General features: G+C 36.0%; 1 protein-coding gene across 8 annotated transcripts in view; it reads left to right on the top strand.

Annotated features, from left to right (window-relative positions):
* Nucleotides 1-18,372, top strand: part of GULP1 (GULP PTB domain containing engulfment adaptor 1) — a 150,509-nt gene that overhangs the window by 100,222 nt on the left and 31,915 nt on the right. For all 8 annotated transcript variants that reach the window (XM_083842930.1, XM_083842935.1, XM_083842934.1 and 5 more), the window contains exons 4-5: nucleotides 8,681-8,752; nucleotides 17,131-17,229. In XM_083842930.1, the coding sequence (XP_083699056.1) occupies nucleotides 8,681-8,752; nucleotides 17,131-17,229 (171 nt within the window). The remainder of the gene's footprint in view (nucleotides 1-8,680; nucleotides 8,753-17,130; nucleotides 17,230-18,372) is intronic.

Consider the following 18,372-nt stretch of genomic DNA (forward strand, 5'->3'; position numbering starts at 1 on the left):
TGTTGTGGTGAAAAAAAAAAAAAGAGTATTTCATTAAATTTTGATGGCTTAGTCTAACTTCACTACTTCCATAAAGAAATGACACTTCAGTCAAATCCAATTCCTGTGGTGCAGAACTAAGTCTACTGTCCAGTCGTGGGCTTGTAAAGCTGAAAATCTGCCTATTCTCTCGTTAGGCTGAACGTTTGAAAGTTTAAAATACTGAAAAAGCTGAATCATGGGCTTGTGAATCACGGGCTTGTAAAGCTGAAAATCTGCCTATTCTTTTATTAGGCTGAATGTTTGAAGTTGAAAATACTGAATGTGAGCTATTTTGGGGTAGACTCTTCAGTCAAGGTAGAGTTTTATAGTAATGAAAAAAAGTTTATGTAAATATTTTTGCACTGGCAATAATCCAGTCAAGAATACAATCTTCAGAATTGAGGCATTTCATCAGTATTTTGTCTTTGGTGACCAAGTATCACAGGCTTCGTGTTCGGAATATACCTTTCTGAAGGAAATGCCAAGTTTGTCAGTTCTGTTTTCCCTGTCTGGATATGTGGTACATTCACAGAACAGTTCCTGTGGGTGTTCAAGTACCTTTTCCTGTGCAACCGCATGAACAGAATTAAAGTCTGCTTGAATAATCACCATCACTGAATGTTTGTTCAGTAATGATAACTCTTACATGAAGAAAGAGATGCTATATTTTAAGTTTCGACAGTGATTTCAGAGTTGCTAGTTCTTCTAGTTCTTGAAGGTCAGAGACTAAATGAAATGTGAACTCATATGACAGTGACGATGGAGGATTGCAGGAGCTGGAGTTATTGAGTGTCTCTAGTCAGGGATGGCTCAGTTATTTTCTAGGCAAGTCAGGAGCGACTCACAAAGACCATAAATGGGTTAAGCCAGATGACGCTGGTCAATGATATGCTGATCTGGTGAGTTCTTTCTTATTTGTTAACCTAAAACATTCATGAGATAACAATGGCACACTACAAGAAGCTCTGCAGAGCTGATGAATAATAGTGGTGAAAAAAGATACGAACATGATGCCGTTGTTTCCAAGGACATTAGATGAATATCTGTGTAAAGTGCTCATAGTTTCTGTACTGAAGCAAAGGAGCTATTATGGCTTGAAGATGGTGCCTTTGGATTATCCACAGACATCCCGTGTTGCAATAAAAGGAGTGGACGGATCCTTTTGGAAAAAAAAAAAAAATCAAATCAAATTTGTTCTCACGTGTAAAGACAACAACTGAAGACACAGAGTATATCCCGACTATTTCCAAACTAAGTTTGGAAGTGTTTTGGTTTTTGTTTGTTTAACTTCTTCATTTTATGCAGTCTGTGAGCAAAGGATTCTTACATGTGAAAGGTAATGACAGTGCAGCACACGTGAAGAAGGCATGTCCCAGTCACAACCAGGAAATATATGATAAGAAATGATTTTCCTCCAGAGATAAATTTGCTCACTCTACCATCTTCCCCTTCTCTTTTGTCCCTTCCCTTTTTCCTTTAATGGCAAATATTCTCTTTGATTTTTATATTGTTTTGTTAATATACCAGCTATAGGAAATGTGCTTAAAAGAAAAGCAGACCTTCGATGTAATCATTTGTGCATGTTTTAAATCTTTCCTTTTAAGCTCTTTTCCCATATAGCAACAGCTCTTTATACATTTTCTAAAAATTACTTGAGCTTACACTTCTTTGCTCAAACCTGGAGTATCCATCAGGGCTATTCATATGACCCTGCTGCTGCCCGTGTGCTCCTGCTGGGTACTAATGTAGAGCTCACTTGAACCAGCAGTGAATCCTTAACTGCACCGAACAAGTCTGCAGAGCAGCGGTAAAGAACTGCTTTTTCCTCTTCCAGTTTGAGGAGGAAGTAAATCTGCCTGAAGCTGTATTTATTCTCACTTTGCCTGTGGCGAAAATTTGGAAAGCTGATAATGGGGTGTGCCGGGGGAGTGCAGCGTGCAGCCCTCCTCAGCCCCTCGGCTCCATTATAAGCTTCAGATTCAGCCTGACAGCTCTTCGGGCGTGATACAGGTTGATATGCACTTCTGAAGCACTCTGTAGAGATTGATGGACTGAAAAAATGGGGAATGTTTTTTCTTGTACAGCTGTTATTTTCTACAGTGACAGTCCTGACAAGATAAGCTTTTTACCTTTTTTTGCTTGCTTTCTCTGTTCCAGCCTGCTTTTATCTTCGTGTGGAGGTACCAGCTGTATCTCTTAACATTCTTTTACCTTTAGGATGAGATGTTTTTATGCAGAGAACATCTCTGGTAATGTGTTGGAATCTGACTTGGTTTCAAATATATCCCTGTTGATAGCTTTCCTAGCATATTACCACGCTGACTTCTCGGAGAAGCTTTCATCTTTAACAAAGTGTTTCCTACATTCTCCTGAAGTTCTGCTTGCAAAAACACTGGTTATATTAATATAGAATTTACACTCCTATTGTGTTTGCGTCTTCTTGTGGCTGTGGATTAAAATGCAGTGGCACTTGAGGAATCTAACCTGGTGCAGTTATTTTTTGCCTTTAAATTTACACCAAGCTTACTTGGATGTAGCTTACTTGGACCAGGCTTTAAGTCTCTTCCCAGTGAAAAGAGATGTAATTTCTCATCAGAACCATCCATGGGTCAGAAGACAGGTGTAGGCAAGATTAGGACTGCCTAATATCCTCAGTTCCTCGCACATCCTTACCAGAATATCTCTAGATATTTCTGCTTCCAACATTCAGGTTCCTGGCAAGAACAGCTCCAAGAAATGTCTGTATTATATATGTCCATCAGCTGTTCAAAGGCATGTTAAGCTGTACTTATAAAATGATCTTCATTATTGGTACATATCATCTCAGTCTTTAAATTTGATGCATACTTACACATTAGTTAGTAAAGAGTTTTTAGTTATTACACTACTAGAAAATAGGAGAAAATTAACCATCAGGGCTTGCTGGTTGCTTAAAATGAAGCATGGCATGTTTTACATCACTGTGTCTCAAAGATTCTGTAGTTAAAGGTTACCTAATCATTTTAGGTTCATTTCTCTAATGATGTATTTTTTGTCAACATTTTAGTATTTTATCATTGTTTCTCTTTCTTTATATTTATTTGCTATAATTATTTGCGTTAAACATTTTCACCTGTATTTTCTCTCACACTTTTGGTTTAATCCTACTGATGGATGAAATACCTGGTAATATTTAATTTCCATTAAAAGACACTTATTTTTTTCTATATATTTCTAGTCATGTAGTCATGTCTTTTTTTGCAAATAGTACCTGAATACTCCCTCAGAAAAATGCCTAAAATGTTTTTCCTCTATCAGAGTCACTATTTATGCCTAATGTTACATGTCAGACGAGCAGGGGTTATTCGGTAAATGTGCTGGTGTCTGTGGCACATTTCTCTCTGTACTCTCATGTGGTCAGTTTGATTTCTGATCTCATCTGAGCAGCAGTCATGTCTGGGACAGACAGTTGTTTTTAAGGTGTTGCTAGATGTGCATATCCCCAAAGGGGAAAATGCAAACATTTCTGTACCCTGGCAAAGACTGTAACCGGCAGAGAACTAAGGAAGCTGTTACAGGGGGAGAACTTAAATGTAGGGAGTGGGAAGAGAAGGAACCCAAAATAGGAAGAGGCGGGCATTTTTGTAGTCCATGTACCTCTGTTTGACAGAGAAGACTCATGTATGCAAGGCTGAACAAAAATTGTTCATATCTTAGGATATGATTAACAGCTTAGACATTTGTTTGTACATTTTCTGTGTAGATTCAGAACTGGTCTCCCAGCTCTTTCATCCTAGTTCTTTACTGTGTACTGTCATTCTGCTGCTATTAGAATGTGAATATATTTGCTTTCCTTTAATCAGTAAATAAGCATTCCATCAAATTCTTCTGTAAAGTGAATTTGTCAAATGTTGGCAGCAGGTATCCAGTAGTTTGCATTCCTTATTTTTCCTTTCTTTACAGTATTAATTCAGTAAGTACTTTTTTTTCATTTAATGGCATATAAATCTGTATAAGAGAAAATTTCTTCACATTCAGGTTTTCACGGTCATAAAGAAAAGTGTCACTATGAAAGACTGGAGGGTTTTTCTGTTTTTGTTTTTAATTGGAACGGAATGGCAAAAGAAAACAGATGTTTTATTACTAATATATCCTACACTGCTCTCTACTGGAAGAGTGGAAGTCTATATACATATTCAAAAATGTACCTAAAACTATTTCTTAATCAATATTTTCTTTAATGATGCTTTTGACTCCAGTGAAACTTGTTTTTCCTAAGGGTGGATGTGTTTTTGTTTTGTTTTAATTCCCTGTAGTTTTTGAAGAAAAGCACCTGGATAGACTTTGTGTGTGAAAATGTTGAAACGAGTGCAATTTTGAGAGACAAAATTTAAGCTGATGGGGAAGAATTACTGGAGAGTGTCTTGTGAATGGCAAGGAAAAAAGTGTTAACAACTCACCTGACCTTATTAATAGCTATTATTTTAATAATTTCTCCAACCAAAATACAACTTAAAAAGCATTTGTAATAATTTCACTGTGGAATTGAACCATAACATGTCTTCCTTAAGTTAAATATAGAGTAAAATTTTCATTTAACTCTTCCTTCTTCATGGAGTTGATTACCCACAAGGGGTCTGTTTATAAGTTTGCTGTATAAGACAACCCTCCTGGCCATTGCAGGGCAGAATTATTCTTCCAGTTGCTGTCAATGATAAAGCTTACGTTGATTCTAATAAGATGAAAGAGATCCCGGTAATTGTCCACAGCTGCACTATCTTGCAAATCTTTGTATGTGGAGCAAGCATGCCTGGTCCTCTGCTAATATTGGATTATAAAGAATTTGATCTGAGGTGTTTGTCTTGTGTATAGCTGCTCAGAAAGCTTATTTTCTTAATAGCAAGCATCAATAAGGGAAAAACAAGCCTTAATATATTTTAAATGAAAAAAATCTGTTAAACTGACTGATAAGATCTGTTGATGTCATAGAAGTTACTTCTGACTATAACCAGCTGCAAGTGAGAGCAGAGTAAGTATTGGATTAGAAACTTAGCCTTTTGTCAGTTTTGTAGGGAATGTGTTTGGAAGAATGGCAGACTGCAATGAAAAATGAATAGTAATTTGGAAATAAATACGCCCTAGTCTGCTATATGTTTATACAGAGTATTAGATGTCATGAGCTTTAAACTTCTTAAATAATTCAAATGGAACTTGGTTTGATTCTGGTAAAACTTCTCATTAGCACTAAACTTAATAATACATAAATATTTACAGAGATGGGTCTGGTGGCACATCTGACAGCTTACTGAGCCTTTTTGTTTGAATTGGCTTATTATGCACAGAGTGCACCAATTTGAAGAAGCCTTTTACTACTTGCAAAGAGTAAACATTTCTAACACAATCACATGTAAATATTTTAACCTGTATTATGTATTTAATGTTAATGAACGCTTAAGAAATTAATGCACTTATTAAATTGCATTTAGGGTTAATACTGAATGATTTGAAGGAGAAGTGCTACATTATTTTCTCTACTCAGAGATTATATTAAGTGTAGGAGTAGTAATAGCTTGACTTTCAGGAATAGTTATGTTTCATGGTGGTGGTGTTCTGTGTCAGATGGTTCTGCAGAGCCAGCTGTGGGACAGAACCTGAAGTGATCAAAGCAATCACTGACTTGACAAGTACCCATCTTTCTACAAACCTGCTTCCTAAAGGACCCTTGTCTTGAAAATGGGAGTCTAATATTTATCAACTTTAATTTGAAGTTTCTCTTCTAGAACCTCTTCCACTATGAATATTTATATTTGCAATGCCACAACTGTACTGGATTCCAGATATAACATATTTTTGTACTCTCTGTGTGTTTGTGTGAGATTCAGTGAGAAAAATCTGCTGAAAAGACAGTAAGGAAGTAGCCATCTCCCAGATTTATGAGGATGATGAATTAGTTATTTATTATTTTTGAAGTCCCAGAGGTGACAGAGCATCAGTTATGTTTGGGATTATACAAACACAGTGGCCATCATGCCATTGAGCTTGTCATCTAAAGTCTCAGTTTATGCATTTGCTTAACTACTGTGAGTAATGCCATAAGAATTGGTAGTTAATATGAAAAAAATGCAGTGGTGTGGCAGATGACATAGAAAATGTGCAAAGCAGATGAAACAGCATGCAGTAAAGAGTCTCTAGTTAATATGTTAGCTATATGTTAAACTTATATTGTATACTCATACTTTACTGTAATTAGAAAATAAGTAGTCTTGATTTGAAATTCTGCTAATATTTTGCCCCAAAATAAATCAGTCCAATTAATACAAATGTTCAGAATATTTGCTCTTGTTTTTCTCTTGATTACCGTAACTTAAAAAAAAAAAAAAAAAAAAGAGCTTATGGAGGTCAGGCATGAAATGTAAGCAGTTATGACTAAAATTCAGAATAAAAAGTAGAACTGCAATTAACAGGCATATATATCACATGCAAACCATATAACCCATGGCATGTATGGTGTCATCATCCCTGAGTGATATTGACAGTAATGCTACAAATCTCCTTTCTATTTATAGGTTAAATGCATCTTGCTGTATTTCCCTATGCTGAACAGTTTGATAAATATAAGCTGTAATTCTAAGTACAAGTTGCTGAGTGTATTAAAAATTTCAGTAGTGATATTTAATGTCAAAACGGATGTTCATCTGGAAGGTAGGGCATTGCGAATGATTGGGAGAATCTGGGCTAGTGACATTATGTTCCATAAATATTGATATAATGCTCATGATGTTTCCACATACTTCAAGCCTTGGTGATTTCTTTTATAACATATTTAGCAAACACAATTTGTATGTATTTTTTTTTGGGGGGGGGGGGGGCGGGGGTTATCAGTCATTTCAACCTGTGCTTTCAGCAGTTTCTCTCTGTACTTAGACATCTAGTGCCCCCTCCCCTCCATGATCAGAAATGAGGGAAGGGGCTGCAGGTGAGGCAGCTACCCCAGGACATCTAGAAGGGCACTTGACACAATCTCAGTGTGTATTGAGGAGTATCAGTCTGCTTACACTGACGGAGCCCCTGGAGCTGCAAGTTTCAAAACTGTCCAAAGAGGAGGAAGCTGAAGTACTCTCTTCCACCTCACTGCACACAGCAGGGACCTCTGCTTGCTGTTCATCTGAGCCTTGTCCACATCTGCAGCTGTTATTTCCTGTTTATGCAGGATTCCTGTTCTGTATATATAACGTAGTAACGCCTCAGCCCTGCCTTGTCACAAAACCTACAGCAATTATACTTTTGCCTCATGTTGTGCCAAGTGTGTGGTGTATAAATATGCATGTCTGTATGTCACATGTAGTATCCATAATTCAGGTATCATTCTTTTTTATTCTATATGCATTTTCTGAAGCTTTTACTTTTCCAGGGAAGAGCACATCCCTTAACTGAAGTGCTTGTAGTTGTTACATGAAAGACAACAAATCAATAATAGAGATTTCTGCTTTGTTATTGGAAAACTTTGGTCTCCTAAGTAGAAAATTATAATATCAGGGAGCATTGACAGCAGACGAGTCTGGATCACTGTGTTTTGATCTACACCCTGTTGTATTCAAGGTGACACAACACATTTCTGTCAGTAGCAAATTTATAATAAGACTTAATTATTGGTAGAGCTGCAAAGTTTCTTTGCCACTGTACAGCTTGAGAATATAGTCTGTCAGTAAAGTTAAAAACAAACAAACTTTTGAGTTAGTGTTGAAAGCATCTGTAGCTTGACAAACTCAAGTTGTTTTTGAAACTGCTAAGAATTAAAAGTTATAAAACCTTTCTGTATCGTGTCACACAGAGGAACTTGTATTCTTCAGAGAAAAGAGAGTATTCATCTTTTCTTGCTAGCATTATGTTGGCATATTACAGGTACATGGTGTGACTAAATCAAGTGTACTTCAATGTTGAAATCAGGTAGGCAATCCATGATTATTACACAAACAAATGCAGTTTGAGCTGGATTATCCCAATGTTCATAAAGTTTAGTAGAAACAAGCAAAACTGCACAGAAGGATGTAAAGGAATTTCAGTGTACAAATAAAGAAATGGTAAGATCCTGTAGCAATATCATGATTTGTGTATTCACAGGTGTATGTTTGGTTTCCACTGGAAAAAAAAAAAGTAACCTGTATTAAAAATTCTTTGAATCTGAGCCTTAATATAAGTTAGGACTTATTTCCTTTAAATCTATGAAATTACTGTACCAAGCAGCTGTAAGACTAGAATCACTCCTTTTTAGTTTGTCTTGTACCACAGTATGTAATTTTTAGTTATCTAGTCCAAATCATTGGCCCATTTTGATCAATGGGAATTATCTTATATCCCTGTTTTTGTATGTTTTCATTATTTTCTAAAAGAGAGGTTACCACAATGACAGTTTCCCAGTGGAAAAAGGTACTTAACGTGTAATTCATGACTTGTTATAGGATCAAGATATATAAAATGGTTTTAAAAGCTGCTTTTAATAACTGTTGTTTGTCTGACTATAATTTAATTCTTGTTACTCTCTTGATTATGAATAGCTATGTATAGATATGTTATTAACTATTGAAATGATTGTCTTTCCAAAATACTACTTCGAAATAGTTGGGAAGTATATTTACTTGAGTCGGGCCTATCTTATTTCTCACAATTACGCTATTTTCAGTTTCTTGGCAGCACGGAGGTAGAGCAGCCCAAAGGCACAGAAGTTGTCAGAGATGCAGTTAGAAAGTTAAAGGTAAGGAACCTTTGTAATGAAATACAAATAGAATGTATTCTTAAGCTATTCACACAAATAAGACACTTTGCAGGTGTTTCCAGATAAATTAATGAGTTCTGGAAGCAGTTACTTTTACTTGACTTTTCGCTGGCATGTAGATGTTTCCCTATTGTGTCCATATTATCAGATACAGCTTTGACTTTACTGTTAGTGACAGCCAATATCTTTAAAGCTCTCCAAATGCTATGAGTTGTGGTGGGAAATGCTGATTTGGTTTGTTTGCTAAGTCACCTCACAGTGGAATTGTGCTGGTTTGTGCTGAGCTGCTGAATATGCTACTGGAGCACTGGTTTATTATTTAGCTGTAAAAATTGTTCTGCCTATTACTGTACTTTCCATAACTACTTCTAGGATTTTCAGTGTTCACTTAAACAAGGGCCCCTCTGAAATAGATGGAAAATTATGGAGTCTGTGTGGAACATCTTGATTCTGTGTTATTACCATAATTACAAAAAAAAAGGGGGGGGGAGGGGGAGGCAGGGGATTAAGGGCATGAACCACACTTCATGTATTTCAACTTGTAAGATTGAGGGTTCCCTTGAATAAGCTTTCTTTACAGAACTGCGTAGTAATTGTGTTCAGTTGTATTGAAACAGTTCGTCACTGTCATTTTGTTCTACTAAAAAGAGTACAGCTGCCTTTAAAGACTAGCTTAGTCAATTCTTAGTCTTCTATGCCAAAAAGATGTACTGTATTGCAAGTTGTCAGACATTAACGCCTAGATGTTTTCAAGTGTAAGTATATGTAGATATGATTCTTTTTTTAACAGAAGCATCATACTGCAAGTAGAAACAAAGTGTATGGTTTTGTATGTACCTTACACAGTTTACAGGTAATAGTGAAGTGAAACCTGTTGTGTTGGATGCTTTCCATTTATACAATAACACTATGCAGAACAAAGTTAGCTTGGTGCAAAAATAATGTTAATATAATAGTCTGGCATGGGGAAGCTTCCATTTCATTTTTAAGATGTTATCTTAGACTCCTCCTAAAGTAAAGAATCTGCTGAGTGTCCCTGTCTATCAGGACAGTTCACTGGTGGATCCACGATACCCTGGGCTTTTACTGAACACTACAGGTTTTTGGTATGTTGGATTATAAGATTTGGTCCCTTAAAATACTTTGCTCTGAAACCAGGATTTTAACTACCTGTTCTCTGACGTGCATGAAGATCCAGAACTATTTTTCCTTTCTTGGGTTAAAACATTTGGCACCCTAGCATGAAAATTTTCAAGTAGGAGTTTTCAGTATATTCTTCTTCTGCCGATGGAGTATGTAAATAGCTGTCTTAACTTTTTATGTGTGTTACCTAAATAAACCACCTTGGAGATGTGTGTCAGCATCACTGCTGACAGAGTGGCAGCGTTTTCTTCAGACTTGGAAGTTCGGAGCTTAATTGACAAATATTATACGGAATCTCATATAATTTCAAGCTGATTAGAAAACTCAAAGTAATTAAAGATAATTTTTGGAAACAACTGAAAAATATTGGAGCAGAATTTCAGAGAGCAAATAAAAACAGATTATGTTTGAAGTAATCCTCAAGCTATTGAATACTTACAACATAAAATGTTGATTTATGTTCTGTATCGGAATTCTTTGAAGAGAAGCCTAGAGATACCGAGTTTTATTATTAACACAAATCTCTCCTTTTTGAGAATGTTAGTTTAAAAAAAAAAAAAAAGGCAAAACAGCTTGAAAGCTAATGCCTTACAATAAAAGGAAAAGTTCTTAGTGTTTTTTGGAGTGAGAGAGTTGCTATATATATATTTTAAAGTATGTAGCTTCTGGTGCTGTATTTTTGATTATATACAGATTGCTTTTAATCACAATTTTGTTAAATCACAGTTTGTTTTTAATGAAAATTAATAGCTAGAAAAATATATTAAAAAAATGACTCAACACATGGAGCTATTTTTACAACTAGAGAGCACTGCATTAACAACCTTTTGAATACTGTCACTGTAAGCTATTTTTTCATCACATCATCAAACTATATGAGAAAATACATTTGTAATGAAACTCTTCACTTCTTTAAATCAAAAGCTTTCCACTCATACAACAAAGAATTTTTCACTTGCCAAAATAAAGTTTTGCGCAAAACTAGCATGCAACTCCTTGACCTTGCTTTCACCAGCAGGTGGGGCTGATGTTCTGCAGTAAAATAAAATAACTTGGAAGAATTTACATTTTCTTGATGCTTCATTCTACTTCTTTAATCCTGAATGCAACTACTACTACTATCTAAATACTTGCTAATTTTACTGGTTCAGTTGCAATGTTGAATATACAGTTGCTTCAAGTATCCGTATTTAATTTTTCTGGAAGGTTGTCCAAAGTTTTTATCTAGTCAGGATTTTCACTTGGATTTTCAAACTTGGGGCAGTACTGCAGGACAAAGAAGAAATTTGTACACTAATACTTTCAAGTGTGTTTTTTCATTTCTAAGATAAGGGGGACTGTTCTCATAATTTATTACAAACCATTTCTTCCTTTCAGTTTTCTAGTTAAATCTATAAAATGAAATAAATACTCAGCAAAGTGGTACCAAGATGTTGGATCAGAATAAGTCTATGTTAGTCAAATGTGTAAATGTCAAATCACACTTGATAAAATAAAGTATTTGTAAAGTATTTTTATTTAAAATATGTTATTTTAGTTAAGGAGGGACATAATGTTTCAATTAGTCTGCAGAAATGAATTTGGACCTTGTCAGAAAGTTGAAGGGTTGCCAGAGGTGAAAAGAGATTGCAAGATCAATCTGCCCAGGGAAGTGGTTGAGTCACCATCCCTGGAGGTCTTTAAGAGACGTTTAGATGTTGAACTTAGTGATATGGTTTAGTGGAGGACTTGTTAGTGTTAGGTCAGAGGTTGGACTCGGTGATCTTGGAGGTCTCTTCCAACCTAGACAGTTCTGTGATTCTGTGATCAGCACAACAGATGGAAAGGGCAGCATAACCAGACCCCTAGTAAGAAAGTGCTGTTGAGCAGGGTTAGGGAGAAACTGGAAATAAACACTTGTGTTTTGGGCTGTTCTTGTTTCAGTTATGGCTGTTCTCTTTTACCCACCTTCCTGCTCAGTGATTATGAATGAACAGAGATTATGTAAGTGGCACTAATCACTCTGAAGCCACCTGAAATATCATAATTTCATTAGATCCACATAAGATGTGCATGAGAGCTTGGACCATAATAGGACCTAGAAGAAATGGTGATTGTTTTCGTCAGGCATGTCTTTATGGTGAATGTTATGAAAAAGTAGAGGAAAATCATCGTCTCAAAGTTTGGTAGAAAGCTGTCTTTCAGCTTAGATAACTGTGTTACCCCCCAGCAGACATCTTTATAGATGTTCACATGAAGTGGCACGTGTGGTGTCTGACACACTGGAAGTCTGTGTAAAATGAAGGAATTGAACCTTTGTAGCCTCGGCTGAAGATTAGCACCCAAATCACAGAAACTTCCACCTTTGACATTTCATGGTTCTTCTTAATCACCAAAAGAGGTGTATATATTAAATAAAGGCACATAGATTTGATATGCATAAGTTAAAATTGATTTTGGCAGAAAAGTTTTTAACTACTGTTTTTTTAACTGAAGCTCCTGTCTGATTTTGAAATGTTTATTTTCCTCATGTTGTTTTGCTAATTAGCCTTCTGAATGCAGTTTACTAATGCTCAATGCCATAAGCATTTCAAATATATTTTTAATAATAATATGAAAATGTTATTTTCCCTGCTACTTTAATAAAAGATAAGACATATGGAAGTTTTTTCTTTCACTTAAAAGCAAAATGATACCATAGAAGATAGATTGATTTGTATGTCTTGCTTCCCTTTAAAGGGAATTAAATTATTTTAAACTATATTAAAATACAGGGTTAATTCTAAAGCTGTTAAATAAAAACTATCTCATTCTACTGAGCTGCTCATACTATGTTTGGGCCAAATTTGGGTGTCTTGCCTGAGAACAGTATATGTATAAGCTAACTGCTTAAGAATTTGGACATTTGTATCTCGTCCCAAGCCATGCAATGATTCATTATAATTTTGTATCATTGTCCACTTTTATGCCAATGGGAGGCTACAGATTTTTACGCTCTTAAATAATGTTATTACTGCATGAGCTACAAATATTGCTTTGTTTGCAGCGTGTGCTGAAAGGACAAAATGAGGAGTGTAAAACTCCTGTGTCCAGAGGCCCCCAAGAGTCCATGTGTCCTAGCTTTAGTTAGGACAGAGTTAATTTTCCTCCTAGTAGCTGGTAGGGTGCTATGTTTTGGATTAGGATGAGAAGAGCGCTGATAACATGCTGATGTTTTAATTGTTGCAGAGCAGTGTTTACACCAGGCCAAGGACTTTTCGGCTTCTCGCTCTGTCCTGCCAGCGAGCAGGCTGGGGGTGCAGCAGGAGCTGGGAGGGGACAGACCCAGGACAGCTGACCCAAACTGGCCCAAGGGGTATTCCATACCATCTGACGTCATGCTAAACAATATATAGGGGTGGCTGGCCGGGGTGGGGGGGCCGGCTGCTCGGGAATAGGCTGGGCATCGGTCAGTGGGTGGTGAGCAATTGCATTGTGCATCACTTGTTTCGTACACGTTATTATTAGTAATACTGTTGTTATTATTACTATTATTATTATTATTATTTTCCTGTCTTAATAAACTGTCTTTATCTCAACTCACCGGCTTCGCTTTCCCGTTTCTCTCCCCCATCCCAGAGAGGGAGGGGGGAGGGTGAGCGAACGGCTGTGTGGTGTTTAGCTGCCAGCCGGGTTAAACCACAACACCATGTTAACAAGAATGAACACATAGAAGTAATAGGGAGAGGAGAAAAAAGTCAAGTGGCAGATACCTGAGTATGGGTTCAGGTCTGCTGGTCAAAACCTACACAAGTCTGGGAGGTGGCTGAACCAGGCATTCTGAAGAGGTCAGATGCAAATAAAATTACTTGTCTGTGTCTGTATGGTATCTGTCATTACACAGATCAGGGAGTGGGCAGGAAAAGCATTAAGAAAATAGCTACAATAGCTACACATTTTCTGAATTTATTGACATGTACTTTTCAGTCACTGGATCTCAGTAAACCTTTGATTTAAAAGCTTGTTCATCTCTCTTGGATATCCATGGTGAGGAGATTCTTTTCCTTATGTCTTCCATGATTAACTTGTTTTTGATTTGCACCATTTCTGTAGTTGATAGAGCTGCTTATAAAGTGCCTTTCTGGCCCTGTGCTAACTCTTGCAAATACTTAGTAACTTTTCTCCATTTTGTCAACATTCCTCTGAATTTGAAAACTTCAGAATGTAGAATTTGAGTTATGATTTCACAAGCAGCTGATACAGTGCATCCTCTCTGGTCTTCTTAAGAACTAATTCAAAATATCCAAGGATTGCATTATTCTTCCTGGTCATTGCATCATGAGAACAGTGTACAGTTTGTGGAAAGCCTACCGTGACACCAAGACTTACTTAATTCTTTCTTCATAGGTTAATCTCTGAAGAAAGAAATTTTGTTCCCAAATGTATGATTGCAAAGTTGTTATTGCACCAGAGGTGGCTTGTTTGCATACTGGCAATGTATTCTTTACATTATTTGCCACTAGATCAGTACTACAATTCTGCAAACTTGCTCTGTAATGATTTGAGATTTCACTACATATCATTAGTAACTTTTTCTCTCATTTTTTAATCTTTTTTTTTTTCAGCCTGCAGATTTTATTAGTAATTATTTTCTTCCTGGTCATTTTTCAGTACTGTCATGCTTAAGAAATAAACCCTGCTGGAATACATTAGAAACATATCTGCCCAATGACAATTTCCTGTTTATAACTGCATCTGGAGACTAACTTCACTAATACTTTCTTTGTATTGCTTCATTTCCTAAATATAATGGCATGCAAAGCTTAGTCAAATACCTTGTCTACTTTGACAAGCTGCATTTTTTTTCTTTAAAAAAGCTTTTTGATCATCATTAATTTCATTTTGCTTAAGTTCTTCAGTTCTTGAACCTTACATATATCTTTTGGGAGCAGAGACGTGGTAGGGTCAGTTTGTTTACCCTTATTTAGTATTGGCAGGAATCATCTTCTGGAACTTCCTCAGTGTTATAAGACTTCTTGACTACTTGGAGCAAGCTTTGGCCAGCTGCTCTAAAACTTGTGTAATTTACTCAGATTCATTTAATTAAAATTGTTTTCATGTTGTAGCTGTTCAGGTCCTTGATGAGATTATTAAAGTTGGAAACCCAAGCCTTTCATCAACATTCTTAATATGCACTATGGCTTTAACTCCATAAAATTGAATATTATTTATCCTTCTTGTTAACTACTGCACAGAAATACTTGTGCACATCTACCGTATAATGAATGGGACCAGGAAGCTAGCGTTCATTCAGGTTCAAGGCTGTTCCAAATCATTGCATTCTACGGGATTATTATTTATGGGGTAGGTATGGTTTTGTGCACTATGATGTGCATTGGGAATTGAAATCCCCAAGCTTTCCAGGTGATGCGTGTGTTTTGTGGTCATTCAGTTTTACATGTATCAGAGTAAGCCAAGCACAGAGCCCTGTTGTACTGTTAAAAGGCAACACGTGTGTCCTTGAAGTTTTACCCCCTAAAAGTTTATAATCAAACCATAAATCAGAAATGAAAGCTAAATTAAAATAAAATAAAATAAAATGTGAAGGTACAAAAATGATCTGAGAGATGATTTAATTTTATATTCACCTTTAAAAAAAGTCTATGCTAATAAAACATTTGTTGGCCTATCACATATTTTTAAAGCAGAGGTATAAAAATCAAACAGGTCTAGCTGGTAGTATAACATTTAAGTCTTTGGGGAAGGAGGGGTTGGATTAATTTTTATTGAAGAAAAATATTTTTCCTACAGCAACTTTGAAGTTTCCTAGAAAGTCAAAAAATATTGATAGCCAAAATGCCTGTAAGGCTGTTTCATTTTTTTTCAATTAAAATTTTTTTTTTAAATAAAAACTTCATATTTGATGACCCACCTTAAGTAAAATAAAGATTAGGGGATTGTTATTAGACTGTACTAAAAGTGTACTTTAAATACGTGAGAAATGTGCTTGAAGACAAGTAGGAGTATAAAAGGATGTATAAATTGCAAGAGCTATACGCATGACACTGAAGACAGGCAGAACAAAAAGTTATTTCAGATTTGCTGAACTTTTGAACAGCTGTTTTTCTCTAGGAAGTCATCATGTACAAACCTTCATTAAATACTTGGTCAGTGACTGTAGCAATCCCAGCTGTTGAAATACAAAATGGCTAGTAAGATTTAAGGGTCAGTTTTGAGAGTGGTGTGGTTTTTCACTGTGGCAGGCTTTTTTTTGTACTTCTTTTGGTTTGTTTTTAACTAACTTTGGAAGCATGGTACAACTTCGAGTGCATTCATATAGGTGCCAAGCAGAGACTCCAGCTCCTCTGGTCCTCAGTGAGTTATTGTCCTTATTTATGCATTTGAAAGGAGCATTCCCAGCTGTCAAAGACTGGAGAGGAAAAGGGCTGGTAACAGAGCAAAGTGCAGAGCAATGCCATATCTTTGCTGAGAAAGTTACCTAAGTTCATGACACTTCTTTTGACAGCAGTAGCAAATTTTAGGCTCTTTGTTTATTTTGTACACAGTGTTCATGAAGGAAAGGCAAGTCAGATCCAGCTGTTAAAAAAGGATTTATAAAAGGATGGAAAATATGTTAAATAGGATTTATGACCCAGTTGTAGGAAACGTCTAGCCATCAGCTAGTGAACCGTTAGCAAATAGATTCTGAGAATAGGATAGATCAAATATTTGTGTGTTGACAGCTATAGTGCTTTCACACTGAACCTGTTTAAAAGAATTAATTTTCTTAAAACAAATGATACATATCCTTCATGACTTTGTATGGAAATGCATATAGGATTAGTGTAATGTGGAAAAAAATAATAATGCTCCCTGCTAAACAACCAAGCAGTTAACAAAATGTCTGTCAGAAGGTTTTCATATTTCTACTGTTCTAGTAATCTGATGTAACACTGTAAATTAAGTGCATAAATTACAGATAATATTTTCAAGAGAATCAGCTAAATAATTTAAAATTATAGTTTCCTACGCATAGGAATATTCTATAGTATGCAATCAGAAATGCTGTTGTGTGACCAAATATGACTGGGAATGGTTGGTGGTGTTTGTAAGAGCTTGTTGGAGAAGAAAGGAAAGAGCCCCAGGAGTTTACCTTTGCTCCTTTGCAGGAGTTAAGAGGAAATGAGAAGTAAATAAATAAATAAATAAATAAATTTATTAGTGATGTGATTGCTGTAATGCTTTTCATTTTATAGTTTGCAAGACATATCAAGAAATCTGAAGGCCAGAAGACTCCCAAAGTTGAATTACAAATTTCAATCTATGGAGTAAAAATTTTAGATCCAAAAACAAAGGTAAGAGACATACTTATCTGTGATGCTAAAGCAGTAACTATATATGGCTTTTGCTGCTTTTAATGTTTATATTGTTATATATTAAAAGCAATTACAATGAAAGCCAATCTGTTGATGAAAACATTGTGTTAAAATGCCATTTCCTCTTACAACATGTAGGTAACATCTTCCCAAGAAGGTACATGATGCTCCGAAATACAGACTTTAGCTAATGTGGGATGTAATTTTTATAATCCTTCCACACCAGGACTTTTAAACTCTGAGGAAGATGAAAATGCAGTGTTAATTATATGTTAATATGCATGTGGTGAATTCCATTCCAAGTGGTTGCCATGGTGTAGGTGCCCACACATAGGTGTTTTTCGTGAATTTGAGGAGATGGTTTGTTTGCAGTGACTCATTCCTCATGATGCTGCTTTGTAATTGCACCTCACTTTCTTTAACTCGTTCATTTTTTTCTTCCCTTCTGGTATTTTTGAGTTTTATTATTGTGTCCCCCCTTCCCTAGAATGCGTATGTTTTTCAGGGGTTATCCATTTGTCTGTAAGCTTTGGGCCATAAGGACTACTCTGTATGCTTTTCATCTAACAATTCCTGCGTTTTCAGCAGTTGTGGTCCATCGTGTCATCCCACTGATGGGCTTTTGGTTTGTTTGTTTGCTCTGGTATTTTGGAAGGGGTTACGTACTAAGCAAAACATCCTTCTCACAGACTTCAAAGAAGAAGAATGACATAAATACGATCAAGCTAAATGAGCAATTATTCCGTAGTCAGCAATTTGTAACAGATGAGTGCTCTTAAGTCTTTTATGCATATGTTGCATTTTGGATTTGAATGAAATGTTTGTTGCTACTTTTTAGTTCTGGAATAATTATGGCCGTTCAGAGAGTGATACTGCCTTTGGAGAAAAGCTAGTTTTTGTTCAGGACTGTATCTACTTGCAACTTATTTTCTCTTCAAACTTGTGATACAACCACAATTCAGTAATTCATAAGCACAGGGAATAAAAATATCCACATCAACTTCATTGCAGTTTTTGCATCCTCCTTACGTTGTATGGCAGAATGGGGTACCAAACCCCCATGTTCTGGCAAAAGCCATTTCAAAATAACAGTTTCATATGGGAAAAAAATAAGGAAAAAAA

The sequence above is a fragment of the Anser anser genome (genome assembly GCF_964211835.1).
Source record: "Anser anser genome assembly, chromosome: 6".
NCBI lineage: Eukaryota > Metazoa > Chordata > Aves > Anseriformes > Anatidae > Anser > Anser anser.